General features: G+C 34.0%; 1 protein-coding gene across 3 annotated transcripts in view; it reads left to right on the top strand.

The window, feature by feature from the left end:
- Positions 1–18,561, top strand: part of MAGI2 (membrane associated guanylate kinase, WW and PDZ domain containing 2) — a 1,385,030-nt gene that overhangs the window by 909,699 nt on the left and 456,770 nt on the right. For all 3 annotated transcript variants that reach the window (XM_045827541.1, XM_045827543.1, XM_045827544.1), the window contains one exon: positions 8,759–8,838. In XM_045827541.1, coding sequence (XP_045683497.1) covers positions 8,759–8,838 — 80 coding nt within the window. The remainder of the gene's footprint in view (positions 1–8,758; positions 8,839–18,561) is intronic.

Raw genomic sequence — 18,561 nt, forward strand, 5'->3', positions numbered from 1 at the left:
ACCACATACAGAGTGTCTACTATTTTACACTGTTTTCAGGTTGCTGTAACAATAACAGCTAATATAGTAAGCATTTACATTGTGCTCACTTAATTCTCACTTCAAGAAACAGGCTTGCAGCAGTAACTTGTTCCTACTCATATAACCAAAAATTGACAAAGCTAGCATGCTTTGATTCCATTTATTTAACAGATATTTATAGGGCACATGCTATGTGCTAAGAACCACTTTAAACCTTGGAAACACAGTAGTCAACATCTCTGACAAGATTCATACCTTTCCTGGGACATAGTTTCCTCCAGGGTCCTTGCTCTTAAACATTTTGCTGTGGTGCCTACTTTACATGTTATGTTATAATCATTTTATAAGCATTTGATGGAACTCTCATTGTATAGATGAGATTCTGAGGCACCTTTGGACAAATTAACATTCCCAAATTTTCATAGTTCTCCCACCCTGAAAAGTCATTGCTATTATCCCATATTACCCCCAATATATAAACAAACAATAGCTGAAATAAAAGTAAACTTTTATATTATAGTTTGTATCTCTTTATAAGTTTCTTGACCAAAAATTCAATACCCAAGAGGCTAAATGTTTCATAAAGCAGAGCTGCCATAGAGTGAATCTGGATTGACAGGCTTTGGGAATCCCATTAAATTACTTCTTTGTTTTTGAGTCAGTTTAGTTAGAGACATAAAAAAGACCGCTGTTACTTTGGCAAAAAACAATGACAACAAGAATCTGTTTGTTTACTACCATCTTCCTGAATGGCAGTGAATGCTATTCCATCTTAAATAGTAGATTTTTAAAAGTAGACTTTTTAAAATGAAAATTACATCAATGAAAAATGTCATGGCAGTACATGATTTTGAAAATCTTTACCAGGGCTAAATTTGCTTTAAATTCTAAACAAGATACACAATTAGTCTGTTTCTCTTTGTATTGCTATTTTTGTGTCTCCTTAAGTTTGAAATGAATACCAATTACCATTTTAAACAAATTTTAAAATTTCATTTATAAAATAGAAAAGAAAATATTTGGGAACTTTATTTTAAAGAAAAGTATAATCAGGTTTTTTTTGGTAAGAAGCAACACCAGCTTAATGGTTTCTCATTCTAAGTTTATCATATCCTTATCAATCATAAAATCTGATCTACACTTGCCTTCTGTAACAAACACAGTAGATATATTGAATATTTTTTCCTATATTTTTTCTTGTGACTGCACAAGATTTTGGTGCAATCCCTAGATGGAAATAGTGTTTTAGTCAAAACAGTATGCAACACACACCTACAATATCCAGAACAATATTTATAACAAAACTTCCTTTAAAAAAGTTTTCTGAACATATGAAAGATAGTATGAAGACAAATTCAAATATTTACATGGTCAACAAAATTTAGGAATATTATTTCGGAAACATATAACCACTATAGAGGTCATTGACAATAACCTCTTATGTGGATTACTAACGTATAAAGAGAAAAAAATAGTAAAACTATGAAAGCATGGAGTCTTGAGTAAAAAAGCATCCACTGTTTATCATTAATTAAATATATCTAATCATTGCCTTTAATCTTCTTTTTGAAGTGATGATATAGTGGGGAGAGAAACTCTTCTGAAAAGGTGGTGTACCACCCTGAGGAATCTTTGTCTAAGGTCTGAGATGTAATCAATTTATAAATCTTTAAAAATCAGTGTTTATTTTTAAAATGTATAAAATATAGTGAATAATCTGTGTTATTGTTGTCCCTAAATCTATATGACTACTACTGTTAGCATAGGTAGCTAGATATTAATAAAGAAAGGAAGCATGGGGAATCAAATATCAATCATAATAAATTGGGAAGCTGAATCAGTTATTAAGATAACATTTCATTAAGTTTACTAAGAAGTTATAGCATTTACGGACCAATTCACACACTCCAGGGTACTGCTGCCAAGGAGATTTAATCCTCTAAGCAGACAGGAAAGCCCCCTTTCCAGGGGTTCTGCCAGTCTACTACTGGATTATCAATGGGAGGAAGAAGGGAAAATCATTTGCTGGGCACATGCACAGTAGAAACCAGGTGAGGTAACAGAATTTGACATGCACAGGAGTCAAAATGGTGACCATAGAGGATGATCAGTGTAGCCTGTGGAAAGAATGGATGGGCTAGAAGGCAATCCCAGCTCAAGCCTATGAAACTTGGGAAGTTGATTGGTTACTGTGAACAAATGCCTGATCATTCCTAAACCTGAGATAATATAATCTCAGAGAACAAAGCCCTTCTTTCTCATGTCTACGTACTCACCCCATTCATTCACATGTTCTCTCCATGGCAGCTATGTGGGTCTAATTGCCACCTGGGAACCACAGCAGACTGTGTGGGTTCCAATGGAGTAAGCTTTGATACAAAACAAAAACTCTGAACACTGGCCTTTGTTTTGGCCTTGATAAAAAGATTGGAATTTTTTCTAGACAAGACACTAGAAACCCAGGGACAGGCTTCTATTTCCACCTAAATAAATCTTGCCACTCCACAACCTCCTGTGTGTGGGCCCATGGAATTCTTTCCTCATGATCCCATAAAAGACCATGGTCTCCATCAGCAGCACTACAGTTGTAACTTTAACATTGATACACATCTTGAATTGCTCAATAGATTCTAAAATATTTACCTGGGTCTTGTTTACCTTGTTCAAAAGATTATGTTTCTTAGAGTCAAATAACACTGACTTCAATCTCTTATTATTCTTCTGATGTAGTATTTCTCAGCATGAAATTATCTAGTTTATCTATCACTTAAATATTGAGATTTAGAATTGGTTTTCTAGTAGGACTTTTAAAATTTGATATTTGTCATTGTGTTTAGTCTATTACTCTTTTTAGAGTAAATGGAGCAAAGGAAAGGAGTATATTTGATAGTACAAGTTTCTTATTATACAAATAAAATTGCAGTTGATGAAATATCATTCAATATTTGTGTAGTAGTAAAAACATTGTTTTGGTCTGAGTAGCAATATAAAGATAGGAAAGAAGAGAGTTAAAAGAAACATACAGAAAAGAAGGAAAGGAGACATGCCTCAAAATTAGGTTTTGATTGGGTCAACCTTAAGGATCCACCTAAGTAACTGATAAGTGATAAGCAGTATGTACTGACTGGAAAAACATAGAGCAAATGAGTGGAAAATGAACTGGAGTATAGAATGTGGCAGGGCTATACGAAAATTTTCATTTTAACCATAATAAGTTCTTGGACCATTTGATAGATTTTTATTAACCTAATTCTTTAGTATAGTTTCTAAGACCTAATATTTATATATAAATTATATAAATCAGGATTTTCCAGACTTTATTCTGAAAAAAATATTCATATGTGAATGAAGAAAATTTTATTTGAGTGCGATTTGAATGGAGAAGTTAAATTTATAAGAAAAATGTTTCCACTGATATTGTTAGCATAGATAGTTAGCTAATTACTAATAAGGAAGGGTTTAGCTAGTTATTAATAAGGAAGGAAGCAACGGGAAACAAGTATTAATCTTAATGAATTGGGAATCTGAATCAGATATTAGGACAGCAATCCATTAAGTTTACTAGGAAACTGTAGCATTTATAGATTCGTTCACACACTCCAGGGGACTACTGCTGAGGGGGTTTAATCTTTGGAGAGGACAGGAAATCTTCTAAGGGCTGCTGCTAGCCCAGTACTGGATTATTGGAGAACAGAGGAGGAGAAAAATTCCTCTGCTGGGCACATGTGCAGTAGAAACCAGATGACATAACAGAGCTTTTTGACATGCACAGTAGAAGTCAAGATGGCACAGGAAAGGTGTTTTTACTTTGGACATGTGCAGTAAGAGCCAAAATGGCAACATAAAGGGACAGAGCCTCTCCTGGGAAAAAGTGAAAAGGTAATCAGATTGGATAGAGAGCATAGAATGCCAGAAAGTCAGGTGGATGTCCCAACTCAAGCGCAGGAAGATCAGGAAATTGGGTTGAATGATTTGAATGGCACCTTGATCATTACCAGGTACCAAGAAAATACACAGAGGATTAACAGAAGCTTCAGGGCAGTTGCTGCTAGATCCTCCCCACCATCAGTCTCCAAGGGTGTATTATTTCTCTAATACACACAAAATCTTGCCACCACATTTATACTTCTCAACACCTCAAAGGAAATTGTTTTCACCAGTAACAATATTATCTGTGGCTCCTCAGTTACAATATTCTGTCTTCCAATTCTATGCATGTGCAATTTTAATACAATACCTACTAAGTAGAGGGCATTTAACACAAAGGAATTTCATTTAGTGATTCTTATCTTCAAATAGGATATAACATCTCTGTTTCTAAACCATTGGCAAAAGAACTAGGAAAGAGATCTTTGATTACCCTTCAAAGTTGTGAAATAAATCACCTCAGTATAAAAAGCAAAGTGTTAAATTTAGTCCTCTGGTTTTAGGTCATAAAAACTTTGGACTTGGGAATGACATACATCTGGATTTAATGTCAATGTGGGGGCTAAAAAATATTAATAGTTTTCTTCCCACTTTCTGAGTTCTTCTGGCTGGACTAATAATCAAATCAACAGAGGCAGATTGAAGTGGAATTCACACAGGTGTACAAGTTCCAAAGACCATGAGAGAACATTGGGTATTTGGACAAAGGTGAAAGGAGGCACCAAGGTTTTAGATTTCAGAAGTGAAGATGGGTGACTTACATGTAGTTGAGGAAGAGGGGAATATGTGTGACAGACAAATTCTTTTAGGTAACTCAGAAAGAAAGGGAAGGAACACAAGGTATCTTGCTAACAGGCACCTGCCTGAAACCCTCGGTTTTCATACTTAATTCAAATTAAGTGAAGGAGACATCCCAAGTTCTCTTTCCTGAAACAGGTTTCTCTGTCTGAATCTGTTGGGCAGGAAAGGGGGGAAATTCAAAGGTTCCTTCTGAGTCTTGTCTCTTGATAAACAGTTGAACATCATTGTCTCAAAAGGGCAGCTTCAGGGTGGCAGAATTTTGGTTCCTTTCCCCAGCTCTTTCACATTCACACACTTCCTGTGTGATCTTGGGCACATTGCCTAGCTTCTCTCAACCTTGGTTTCTCTATTTGTAAAATGGAGTTAAAAACATGTAGCCACAATCACAATAAGGTAATGTGCGTGCAAGTTCTAGTGCAGCCGCTGACAAAGTAGACAATCAGGACATTCATGAGACAGTGAGAATAACTTTGCAATGGTGTACCATAATGTCAGTAGCTTTTCCTGTTGAAGTGAAGCATTTTCTATGTGACTAGAATGTTTCCACAGAAGATGTTATCATTTAACCTGCTTCTTTTGAAAAGGTTAAACTTACAAAATATACACAAATTTCTGATTCATTGTAAGTCAGCCTATCACATGTCTGCAGGGACATTCTGATATGAATTTAAATTAGAATTTCTAAGTTGAACAAAATTTCACTTCTTATTTGTTCCAGTCCTTTGGACAGACTCCGAATAGACTTTAACATTAGAAAAGAGTCCAGATAAACCATTTTAAAGGTTTTCATCAGGATTTTTTAATATGACATTGATTAAACTAGATTAGCTGCCACCTTTACTGGATCTCTCACTTTTCGTGAGCATCACATTAACTTGATCCATAGAAATACATAGCAGTATGTTAATATGATTCAAAATTTCTAGAAAATATTTGTTCCATTCCCCAGCCAGAAGAGGAAAGGTTTCTTTGCAAATGTAGCAGATATATATGTGTCTATTAAACTAGTATTGAAATGTAAGTTTTTATAACATTAGCATCTGCCTGTCATTTGTGCCCCCCACAACTTTGGTAGATATGGCAAAAGAAAGAGAGAGAGAGAGGAGTGAAGGGAGGAAAGAAAGAAGGAAGAGAAAGAGAAGAAAGAGAGAGAGAGGTGTCCTGCTTTTGACTCTATTCAAGCGATGAAAGTGAAAGAAAAATCACATCCTCAAATGTGAAAAAATGTAGTCTGAAAATTGTGAAAAACCCCTCAACCGTCTCGTTTTTGTACACAGCTTTATGCCCAATGTTTAGTCCTATTTTCAAATGGAATTGTTGGCATTAAAAATATATAATGTAAAGGAAGTGAGAAAGCCACTTGGTCTGTTGTCTCCCAAAATGCATTAAAAATATCCCCTTTGTAAGACACACTGAAGAAGCTATAAATTTGCAAGACTGGTGAGAGTCACTGTTGAAAAATACTGCACTGTATCTTTATGTGATGTTTAAGACAATTACTGGAGGTAACTATTACCCATATTTCTTTCAGAATTGTTTCCAAGAAACAGCTAAAAATGCTGTTAACTCTAAGGGACTCAGTCTGTCAAAATGTATAAAAGTGACACATCATTAATGCTAGTTCAACCCTAAAAAAACTATCCTGTAATGAACTCTATATAAACTGAGGAAAGATAGGAAATCCACAGTTCTCTTCTACATTAGCCAGTATGTGAGACCCATGGTGTTAAGATATAGAAATGGTAATTTGACTTCCTGCAGTGGCTTCATAATAGCGCCTTGATATTTATCCATAGATGTGTTTGCTTTTCTGAACATGTCTTAGAGACCTAGAGATGACATTTCTCCAACATGGAGGAAGGATTTGGAAGAAGATATGACTATAAAGAAGAGGAATTTTTTTTCCTGCCCACCCCTCAACATTTGTTTTAACACACAAAAATATAGACATTAACACACACACACACACACACACACACACACACAAACACACTTTGAAATGAAGCATGTCTATAAAGAGCATTTTCAAAGGGACTTTTTTTCCCAGAATGGGAGCATCAAACACTGAACCCAGTACAACTTTCCTCATACTTGGCATGGTCATAACCCCCATTCAGGTCAGAGGAAAAGACTGGAAGATATTGACATGACTACAAAAGAAGACCAGTATGAGGTCAAAGTGTCCACAATACTTTACTTCCTTCTGAAACTTGATAATGAAGCACCATCGGACTTTCCAAAGGTCAAACTGGGGGGAAAAATAAAAGTTGGTGTAATCTCTTAATAATTTATAATTTGACCAAATTCACAATCTTTATCTGATCAAATTATTTGAATCCAGATCAGAGGCACAAATCCTTGAGGAGTTCCTAAGTAAAGAAAGACGGACAGTTTTCTCTTTATCACACATGAAAGTCAGAAGTAAAAGGGAGTTTTCTTGAGGAGCAAAGACTTCATGACCCAAGGTCCTTAATGCCTCAGTTCCCAAATTAAAGATGGCTCTACACACAGAGATAGGATGATCATCTAGAAAAAAAAAAGGTCATTTAAAGAGTGCTTTACCACCTGGGAATTTCTTCCTCACTGCCCATCTTGTCTTTATCTTCCCTCCTTCCTGACTTGAAATTCCCTTCTTTAGGAAGGCACTTTGTCTCTAGAAGTTTGCTATTAAACATGCTGCCTGGGATACTTTTCTCACCTCTGCTTTCATGGCAGATTGGCTCATCAGATTATCTAGCTAACACTTGTGGTTCCAATAAGATGAAACAGTAAAATTTCATTGAAAAAAAAGAGAAAATACATATGAAATTGATATAATTATCATTTTGACTTTCTTAAAATTTTGTACAGATATCCCTATTGTCTAGCTTTAATTTATGTTTCCAACCTATTTTTTTCTACTCTTCCTTTCCATGTTCTATTCTTTGGCCTTCTGATTCTTCCTTGGATAAACCTGACACTTCCACACCTGTAACTTTGCTCATTCTCTTTCTAAGGCACTCAAAAATGTCACATCCTTGATAATTTGTCCATTGGTCAATGAGACCACTTGAGACAGCTATACACAGTAAAGATTTTTAACTTCAACGAGCAGTTATGAGCCACTGAATAGTACTAAAATTGCAATGTCCATAAGAATCACCTTGCCAATAATGGAGATTTTGTGGATCCACCCCCAATGATTCTGCTTTAGTAGTTTTGTAACAACCCAGCACATGCGATGTTAGTAAGTCTACCAGGTGATTCTGAAACAGTCTGAGTCTAGTACCTCTTTGAAAAAAATAAAAAACTGCACTAAGAACATCTCCCTTTGATTTTTAAATTTCTAGTAAAAGACATTCTAGAAAACATTTTTCAAAATAAAATGTTAAAATTAGTATTAAATCTCAGAAATTCCATTTCAGGAATATTAGATTACAGACAGGCTTACCCCTATTGCCCTAGCTAGATTGAAAGTATTTAGATGGAAGATAGCTAAATGTGAGTTAATGGAATTGCTATTATTAATCACTTTTTGAGAAAATGTAGGAATCCCAAGGACATAATATAATTTGCATCACTTCTGTGCTGCCTCTGCCAGCTCTGTAGTAAAGAGTAACAACACAACTCTTTATGGAAAGGGCAGGTTTACTATGAAAATAATTCTTTTGCAAAACTCAGGAAACAGTATCAGAGCCTGCAAACTGTGCTCTTCCAACTGGAGAATCCTGTATTTGTAATAAATTCCTTTTGCTCTGGATGAGTTCTGCATTTTCAATGAGGTTAACTTGGCAACATTCTAGTTGATTTTAATAAAAATAGCTGCTTTGAGGACAGGGAGCTGAGGTTGCCAAATTTACAGCTGCCTTGCACAATTACTCTTACACCTCCTTCAGGGCTACTTAGAACCAGTAAGCAAATTAAGTGTATCGATTGCAATTTTGTTGGACTAACCCCCCTTTTTTTCTTAGGGAATAAACTTGATTCCTTTCAGTATGTGTCTGTTCAGAGTGATCTCTTTTCTTTTCAGCCATAACACAAAGACAACATCATGGCTGGATCCACGACTTGCGAAAAAGGCTAAACCTCCAGAAGAGTGCAAAGAAAATGGTAGGTTATTAAGTTTTTATGGTGTTTCATCATTGCACTTCGAGAATGTTTGTGTTTCTTAAAAGAAGGTCTTGCCTAAAGAAGCAATAATCTAGTTGAAGCAGTTTTAAAGATGTGGTATTAAATGCTCAGAGAGGAGAGAGAATTAGCACGGCATTCAGCACTGCCATGTGGTTTTCCTCTTTCTCTCTGAGGAGGCTGTGTGGGATCTCACGTCGCTGTCATCTCTGTCGGTTCTGTTCGACTCCTGGCCTGGACTTTCCACCAACTGCTAAGGGCTTTTTGTTTGCAATGTGTCTGTCTGAGCGCTCTAATCTTTTCACTGGAGTTAATTATGATATGTAGAGAAATAGTGGTGTGAAACTATGAATAATATTTGATTTTTATAGTATTCTGGTAGTTATTAAAGAATTGGTGATATGAAGATCTATATATACAGCTACTTTCCTTTAATTAGACATTTAAATAAAGTCATTAATTTCATGAATGTACTGGGTTATCCTTAGTATTTTCCAGTTTCCATTAATTTGCTTAAAAATCAACTGTTTTCATGTATGTGAAGATTTTTTTAAACCATTTTGAGGATTAGATGAATATAAACCTTGCATTCAAATTAGGAAATTATACAGATGAAGTCTGTTATTGAAGATACTTCTAATTTTTTAAATATAGAATTTAATGGTAAAACAGTACTTGTAAGTTATCTAAAATTATAAATATAGTAGCCTCCAAATGATTTATTATTTGACTATATTCATAGCCTTTATCTGATCAAATTATTAGAGCCTTATTCAGAGGTATCTATCATTGAAGAATTCTCAAAAGTTAAAAAAGTGATGAGGGGTATTTAAACTTTGTAAAAAGTCTTTTAAAAATCAAGTTTTTAAAAGTTTTTAATTCCAAAGTCTTTTTGTTTTACAAGCAATTCTGGCTTTCCCAAATAGTATCTAGAAAATATTATTTATTCCTGTGTTATCGGAGATCTGCTCACAAACTAGTTATATTAATGAATTAAATATTTTTAAATGGGAGTATACAATTTATATGTACATATTTGAATGCATATATATCCAGTTTTTAAATGCTATCTACATATATTTCTATTCATAGCTATATCTCTTTGCCTTCCCTATAATAATACAACTGCACATGCTTGAATTCCATAAAATTATTATGTGGCCTGAACTTTGGAGCACAATTAGGTTATGTCTTTGACAATATTGAGATATATTGCAAATTGTGATAGGTTATAAATGAATGACCTGGTCTATTGTGTCTGGGAGTTACAATTTACTTGTGCCACAGATGTAAAACCTTAGTATATACTAATTAAAGTAAATTTAATGATTTTGCAGTTCTGTGACATTTTGAACTTCTCAACTGTCTTGTTCCTTTGAGTTGTTCTTTTCACTATAAAAGCCTATTAAAGTCAAATTTTAAAATCCTGGGAGAGATATAGGCATAATTACAATATTTCAGTGTTATCAGGTTTCCCTACATCTGCACTTGTCTATCTTCTCAGGATGGTAGACACCTAAGTATGATGCCAGGGTCTGTGAATCTCTTGTCATTGAGAAACGAGTCCTAGAATACAGTCTTATAGCTCAGGGTAATTTATAACTTATAAATTACTATTTCTACAAAATAAATAATTCATAGATTTTATTCCATTTACTATTGTAATGTTTTACAAAGGAAACTAACATCAAGTTATTTAGAATGCTACTATTCTAAACATATGTTTTATGTTTCCTTGCCAACAAAAGTTCTTTTAGGAAATACTGTTAGTCTGTTTTACTTTTTTTTAGTAACATAGATTAAAATTGCTTGTTTAAAGTTTTGGCTGTTAATGGATTAATGTTGATCCTGCTGGTTAAGTCCAGCTTCTTTATAAATATCACAGTTCAGCTCAGATCAAACAAAGTTACTGGAATAATTTTCTGAATGTTGAAATGTATGTAAAATGTCTATTAAAATTTTATAGAGGCTCAAGATGATAATATCTTCTTCAGCAAAGATTTATCCTTCTTCTACTAGGGAGATGCAGCAAAATCACTAAATATACCTTAATCCAATTTGGAGCTGAGCCACCATGAGGTTGGGCTGAGTTTTGGTAAGACCCAATCTATCTCTGGTTTGCTCCTGTTCTCAGGGTGTTTGCCCATCTACCCAGGTTTTTAACTAAAAGTTAAAAGTATTGCAGGTTGGCAAATTATTTTGTGGAAGAGTCAGGTAGGAAACATATCAAGCTTTTCAGGCCATCCATTCTCTTTATTTCTCTTTTTTTTCTCAACCATTTAAAAGTATATAAACTGTTATTAGCTGGTGGACTATACAAAAAATGATGGCAGGCTGGATTTGATCCACAGGACCACCTCTGGCCTACTGTGTTCATGTGGTTGCTGCCCTATGGCAGGTCTTGAACACCAGTTATTTTTAAGTGTTTTTATTCTCTGTAGTGCAAGATTGCCAAAAAAAAATCTGTGGTGTTTTTCAGGGATTTTAGCTTAGCATTTTACCTCCAGATCTGTATCTTCAGAATTTGACAAATGTCATCGTGTGATAACTGGCCAAGTGTTTGAGATCTCTCAAGTCTGTATGTTATCACTTCAGTGCCTCAAGACTCCTAGACTCAGTAGTGGCTACTCTAACCCCCAGCAGGGACCTTCTTCTCAGGCCAACTTGGATTATTCCCAGAGCCCCAATCAACAAAATCTACTGCAAAATCTTCTCTCAACTCTTCAGGGTTCTTTCCTCTTCAGAATCTTGAAGGTCTGTACCTGTTATTTCAGCAGTTCTCTGATTCCCTTTAACTGTTCACTTTTTATATTTCATGTAGATTTTATATGTGTTCTCTTAGGTTATAACCTGTTCACTCCATCCCACTTGGAAGCAGAAATTTTAGTGCAATAATTTTTAAATTACACGTTTAAGGCATTATTGAGTTGCATACTATGAATTCTTCATTAGTATTATAATTTATATTTTGTAAATTAATTTTGCCCTGGCCTGTGTGGTTCAGTGGTTGGAGCATCCTCCAGTAACTGAAGACTTGTGGGTTTGATTCCCCATCAGGGCCCATACCTGGGTTGTGGGTCCATCCTCATCCCCTGGTGCAGGCGCATGTGACCCCCTGTCCAGACATTTACTCTCCCCGGTCATGACATTTATAGAGACAACCAATCAATGTTTCTCTCTCTCCCTTCCTCTCTCCTTCCTTCTCTTTCTTTAAAAAAAGCAGATGAAAATGTCCTCACATGAAGATAAAAAAATTAATCCCTCAAGATTAAATTTCTAAGTACTAAACAATACTCTATGTTGTATATGCGTGCCTATTATTGTGAAGGTACAGATACGTGTGTGTGTATGTAGATATGGGCCTGTAAATGTATGCTTCTTCAGCTATGTTTACACAGGTGCATACAGTTGATTCTTGGTCAACTGTAACAGGAAGACAAGTGAAAGATAGATGGAAGGATGTATCAACTAATTTAAATTATTCTTGGACTAGAGAAAAAAAAACTAACAAATGTTTCATTGGTACCAAGGGGAAAAGGGGAACATGGGATGGCTCAGTACAAATACACATTAAACAACCACATGTTCTATTGACACTAAAGCACTTATTTAGCTTTTTTATGTGAAAGATAATACTGTTACTACACATGAAAACATACTTCCTTCTCTCACAGTATGGTTGAAAGTACTGAAATCATCGTGTTCTATGCATTTGTCAGAGCGCTGTGCATTTAGAGGATTTTAGCACCAGTCTACATGGCAGAAAAACATCTCCACCCACTACTGGATTCTAATATTATATTTGGGGGAATGCTGTTTAGCAAGTCAATACAGTCTTTTAAAAAATGCCACAGAAATAGCAGCTAACTATTAAATAATTTTGAGGCAATAATTTTGGTTGAACTGCATATAAAGTACCATCATATTTGTCCAGCTGTCAGAATCAGTACCACGGGGTTTGTCTGAGACATTTCCAATCACAAACACCCCTGTGGTGGTACATCCTACAGAAGTCACTGAGTCCTGGTTAATAACAAAGTGAATTCAAGCCTGTTAGGATTAATATTTTCTTAAAGTTTAAATGTAATTAAAATCAGTAGGACCACAGTATTATATTCAGAAGAGGAAATTGTGAAGGATTTTTAGTTGGGGAAAACTTTATTCCAAACCCAAATCTGTGGGCTCTTGGGCAAGGTAATTAATCTCTGGGAGCCAGGTTCCTTTACCCGTAAAATGGGAATAATATTTATTTCGTGTTATACCACAGGCTCTAAGTAACTGTTCCTTTCCTTGCTTTTGTTATACTCTGAACCAACAAATTAACCTCATAGAAGACCAATAGGCAGGAATTCAGAATAGTGGGCCTACTCTGATAGTTGGCCTACAGCCTTGAATTGCTGTGGGGTATCCTGGACAGATGGAAAAGAATAAGCCAATGTGAGCTAAAAGTATCCAGCTAGCTACTTCCAGCTTATTATTAATAAATTGGATATTTTTCCCCCTTCACTCTATTAAACTGGATCTAAATTTTCACAAAGTTAATAATTAAAGTTGTACAAAGTAATTGGCTTCATTTCTGTATTCTATGTGAATTGTGAGCTTTTCATGTTTACTACAGAAAAGAGTATGTAATCTTAACCCATTTACCTAGATGAAAATTGTATTCAATTGACCTTAACTAAACCTTTGAACCATTACTTAATCTATTTTTAAAAGTAACCATGTCCAAAATGAACATAAACAAAGATAGCATAAGCTATGTTTATAATATTTATTAATGGATTTTTTAAAGAGAAGAAAATTGCCTTTATAAATATTTAAAAATGCTAGTGAATTTTAAATTGTTTCCTAAGTGAGTTTTATAGAACTGACACACATTTCTTGTTTTTTATTTTTATTAACTTTATTGGAGTAACAATGGCTAAAATAATTATGTATCATTCAAGTGTACAATTCTATAACACATCATCTGTATATTGTAGTAGGTGATAACCACCCCAACTCCAGTCTTCTTCCATCACCACGTATCACCATCTTCTCCCTCCCCACACACTTTCCCTCTGGTGAGCACCATACTGTTGTCTGTGTCTGTGAGTTCAGGGGTTCTTTTTGTACTTAATCCTTCACCTTTTTCACCCATCCCCTCCCCCATCCTTCCCCTCTGATAGCTGTCAGTTTGCTCCCTGTATCTATGAATCTTTTTCTACTTTGTTTATATTGTTCGTTAAATTCCACATATAAGTGAGATCTTTTGGTACCTGTCTTTCTCTGTCTTATTTCACTTAGCATAATACTCTCCAGGTCCATCCATGATGTCACAAATGGTATGATTTCCTTTTCTCTTTTTTTTAATCAGCCAAGAAGGGCACTTGGGCTGCTTCCAAAACTTGGCTGTTGTAAACAATCCTGCAATAAAATGAACATAAGGGTGAATGCATGTATCCTTTCAAATCTATGTTTTGGATTTCTTCAAATTTATGCTAGAAATAGAATCTCTGGGTCATACAACAGTTCCATTTTTTAAATTTTTTTGAGGAAACTTCATACTGCTTTCCACAGTGACTATACCAGTCTGTACTCCCGCCACCAGTGCAAAAGGATTTCCTTTTCTCCACATCCTTGCCAACACTTGTTTGTTAATTTATCGATGATAGCCATACTGACTGGTGTGATGTGATATCTCATTGTGGTTTTAATTTGCAGTTTTCTGATTATTAGTAATGTTGAGCATCTTTTCATATGTCTCTTGGCCGTCTGTATGTCCTCTTTGGAGAAGTATCTATTCAAGTTCTCTGTCAACTTTTTAATTGTATTTTTGGGGGGTAGTATTGAGTTGTCTAAATTCTTTATAAATTTTGGATATTAACACCTTATCAGATGTATTATATCATTGGTGAATATGTTCTCTGATTCAGTGGGTTGCCTTTTCATTTTGTTGATGGTTTCCCTTGCTGCACAAACAACGTTTTAGTTTGATGTGGTCTTACTTATTTTTATTTTGTTTCTATTGCCCAAGAACATATGTCAGAAAATGTATCATTATGAGAAATGTCTGAGGTTTTACTATCTATGTTTACTTCTAGGATTTTTATGGTTTCATATCTTACAGTTAAGACTTTGATCCATTCTGAGTTTATTCTTGTGTGTGGTACAAGAAGGTGGTTGGATTTCATATTTTCGCATGTACCTGTCCAATTTTCCAAACACCATTTATTGAAGAGACTGTCTTTACTCCATTGTTTGCTCTTGACTCCTTTGTCAAATATTAATTGAAGATAAAGGTGTGGTTTCTTGCTGGGCTCTCTGTCCTATTCCATTGACCTATATGTCTGTTTTTATGCCATTACCAGGCTGTGTTTATTACTCTGGCTTTGTAATATAGTTTGATATAGGTAGTGTGATTCCTCTAACATTGTTCTTCTTTCTCAAGATCATTGTTGCTATTTGGGGCCTTTTGTGGTTCCATATAAATTTATGGAATATTTTTTGTAGTTCTGTGCAAGGTATCTTGTTAGGAATTTAGTTGAATCTATAGATTGCTTTTGGTAATATGGACATTTTAATGATGTTAATTCTTTCCATCAGTGAACATGGTATATGCTTCCACTTATTCCTATTTTCAATTTCTTTCTTCAGTGACACACACATTTGAAAATGCACACTTTTATTTTCATAGTTCAGATTCCATTTTTGCAGCATAATTTATTTAACCTTAAATAGGAACTTTGGCCCATTGCCTCATTAAATTTATATCGATAATTGTATTGATAATCTATTCTCTCCAGGTTAAATATGAACAAATTCATTTTACTTTTGAATATTTGTTCTACTAATATAATAAACTTACTAAGATTATGTTTGGAAAGAACCTTAAAATTTTTCCTCCAGGCAGAATTCATAAAAAAACACTAAAAATATTAACTATTGAAGTACTAAAACTTCAAAATTAAAAACATTAATTTATTTGCTAATATTGATCTCCTATGTTTAAATATCATGAAAAAATTTGAGTGTCATTTTGTTTTATACTGATATTTGGGGTGTTTTTTTGTAAAAATAAGGAAATGTTACATATTTTAATAGAAGCAGTTCTTATATCACTCACTAATAATCATCAATCATGATTTTTATAACAGTAAGTTTTCATGTATTTCATCTAATAATATAGCATTCTTCCAGTATTTTTGGCTCAATGGTACTAATACCAACATTTTAAGAATATAAATCTTTTGTGAAGAAAATAATAAAATTAATCCAAAATATATGGGATGGATATTCCACTGCTGTGTACTGATAACAAATTCTGAATTGTTTGTGGCTGGCACCTGTTTCAGTTGGCCCCATTCTGTTTTAATTATTTGGTGTCTAAACCATAAGAGGTATAAATATTTTGAATATCTTTCCTGCACTCATTATTTGTATAGTTTCCCATTCTACCTGTTAATATTTACTGTACTATGAAGTAGTGCTTATGTAAGGTTTATAAAATTCTGTCCTTTAGTTCTTGATTGTTCATGTTACATTTATGTTTAGGTATGAGTTTGTCTTGTTCTTACTCCTTAATACATCCAAGTTTAAAAATAATGTTGACATCATTGACTCCATTCTGCATAGTAACAAAGTGATTTCAAAATTTTTCAAATATGACTTTTTATTTTTTATTTTGAAAGAATTATAAATTCACAGGAAATAAATAAATATATAGGAAGGTCCCAAACAGCTCACAAAGGCTTCCCCAATGTTAACTTCTTCCTTAAATAAAATACAATATCAAAATCAAGAAATTGACATTGGTATAATTCAAAGACTTTATTCATAGTTTTAGAAGTACTTTGTGTGTGTGCATGTGTGTGTGTGTGTAGTTCCATGAAATTATATCACATATCTAATTCCATGGAACTATGACCACAGTCAAGATTTAGAACTGTTCTGTCACCAGAAGGCTTGCTCATGCTATCGCTTTACTGCCATATACTACATCTCCTCCCCCTACACAGCCCCTAACCCTTAACAACCACTAATCTGTGCTCCATTTCAATTAGAGTGTTATTTCAAAAAATGTTACACAAATGCAATTATACAGGGTGGGGCAAAAGTAGTTTTACAGTTGTTTATATGGAAAACAATACAATAATAAATAATACAAAAATAAACTTTGTGTTTTGTGTACTTACAACTGTACACCTATGTTTGCCCTACCCTGTTCAGTGTCTAAACTTTTGGGATTGAATTTTGACTCAATTTAATTTTAGTGCACATATCAGTGGTTTGCTACTTTTTGTATACCATTGTCTATTTAAATATTTACCCTATGAAAGACATCTTGGTGGTTTCCCCTTTTTAGCTACTATGAATAAAACTGCTACAGACATTCATACAGGTTTCATGATGAACATAGATTTTATTTGTTAATGACAAGTGCCCAATAGCACAATGCTAGGTTAAATAGAAAGTGCATTTTTAGTTTTTGAACAAACTGCCACACTGTTTTCCAAGCTGGCTGTACCCTTTTACATTTCCACCAGCAGTGACTGAATGATGCAGTTACTCTGCATCCTTGATAGCATTTAGTGTTATGGCTATTTTTATTTTAGCCATTGTGATACATATACTATGAAAATATTGTGTTTTTAATTTGTATTTCCCTAATCATTAATGGTATTGAACATCTTTTCATGTGATTATTGCCATTTGTATATCCTGCTCAGTAGCATATCTGCTCATGTCTTTTGCTCAGTTTTTAATTAGACTGTGTTTTTAATTCAGTTTTGAGAATTCTTTACATAATCTAGATATAAGTTCCTTTATCAGATATGTTGTTTTCAAACATTATCTCTCAGCCTGTAATTAGTTTTTTCATTCTCTTAACAAGGTCTTTTGCAAAGAAAATATTATAATTTTGATTGAGTACAATTTATGATGTTTTTCTTTTATGAGTCATGCTTTTTATATCAAGTCTAAGAAATCTTCATCTAGTCCTAGATGCCTAAATTTTCTCATTTAAAAAACTGTGTAGTTTTATATTTCACATTTAAGTTTGCAATTTATTGATATTTTGAATTAATTTTTATATGAAGTGTAAGATTTAGGTTGAAGTTCATTTTTCCCCCTATATGGCTATCTAATTGCTCCATCACCATTTGTTGAAAAGGCCTTGCTTCCTCCATTAAATTGTGTGTATACCTTTGTCATAAATCGATGGGTTCCATTGATCTATGTGTTTATCTGTGTGCTAGTACTACTCTGTCTTGATTACGGTAGCTATATAGTAAGAACTAATATTGGGTAGGCTGATACTTCATAGTTTATCCTTTTAAGATGGTGATGAAAGATAGGTGTTTCAATTAATCAGGAAGAGATAATAATTCTAAAGTTGTGTGCTGTGCTCTTAATAGAATCTCATTATATAAAGAGAAAAAATGACATATCTTAAAAAAGAATTTAAAAATTTCACTATCGGAGTATAATGATTTAGTGTACCTCTCTTACTATCCAATATCTTAAAAAGAAAAATACATCAGATTTAAATAACAGAAGCAGTATTCTTGATTGAAAAGTCATGTGTAGATACTGCATTTAACAAATAGAGAATATTTCTCTCAAGCACACGTAATACTTTACAAACATTTAATACATAGTATTCAAAGAGAAAGTCTCAGCAAAGTTCAGAAATGACATCCCCATATTACAGAAAAACTTAATTAA

The sequence above is a fragment of the Phyllostomus hastatus genome, unplaced genomic scaffold (assembly GCF_019186645.2).
Source record: "Phyllostomus hastatus isolate PE091 unplaced genomic scaffold, TTU_PhHast_1.1 phas_scaffold_78, whole genome shotgun sequence".
In the NCBI taxonomy this organism is placed as follows: domain Eukaryota; kingdom Metazoa; phylum Chordata; class Mammalia; order Chiroptera; family Phyllostomidae; genus Phyllostomus; species Phyllostomus hastatus.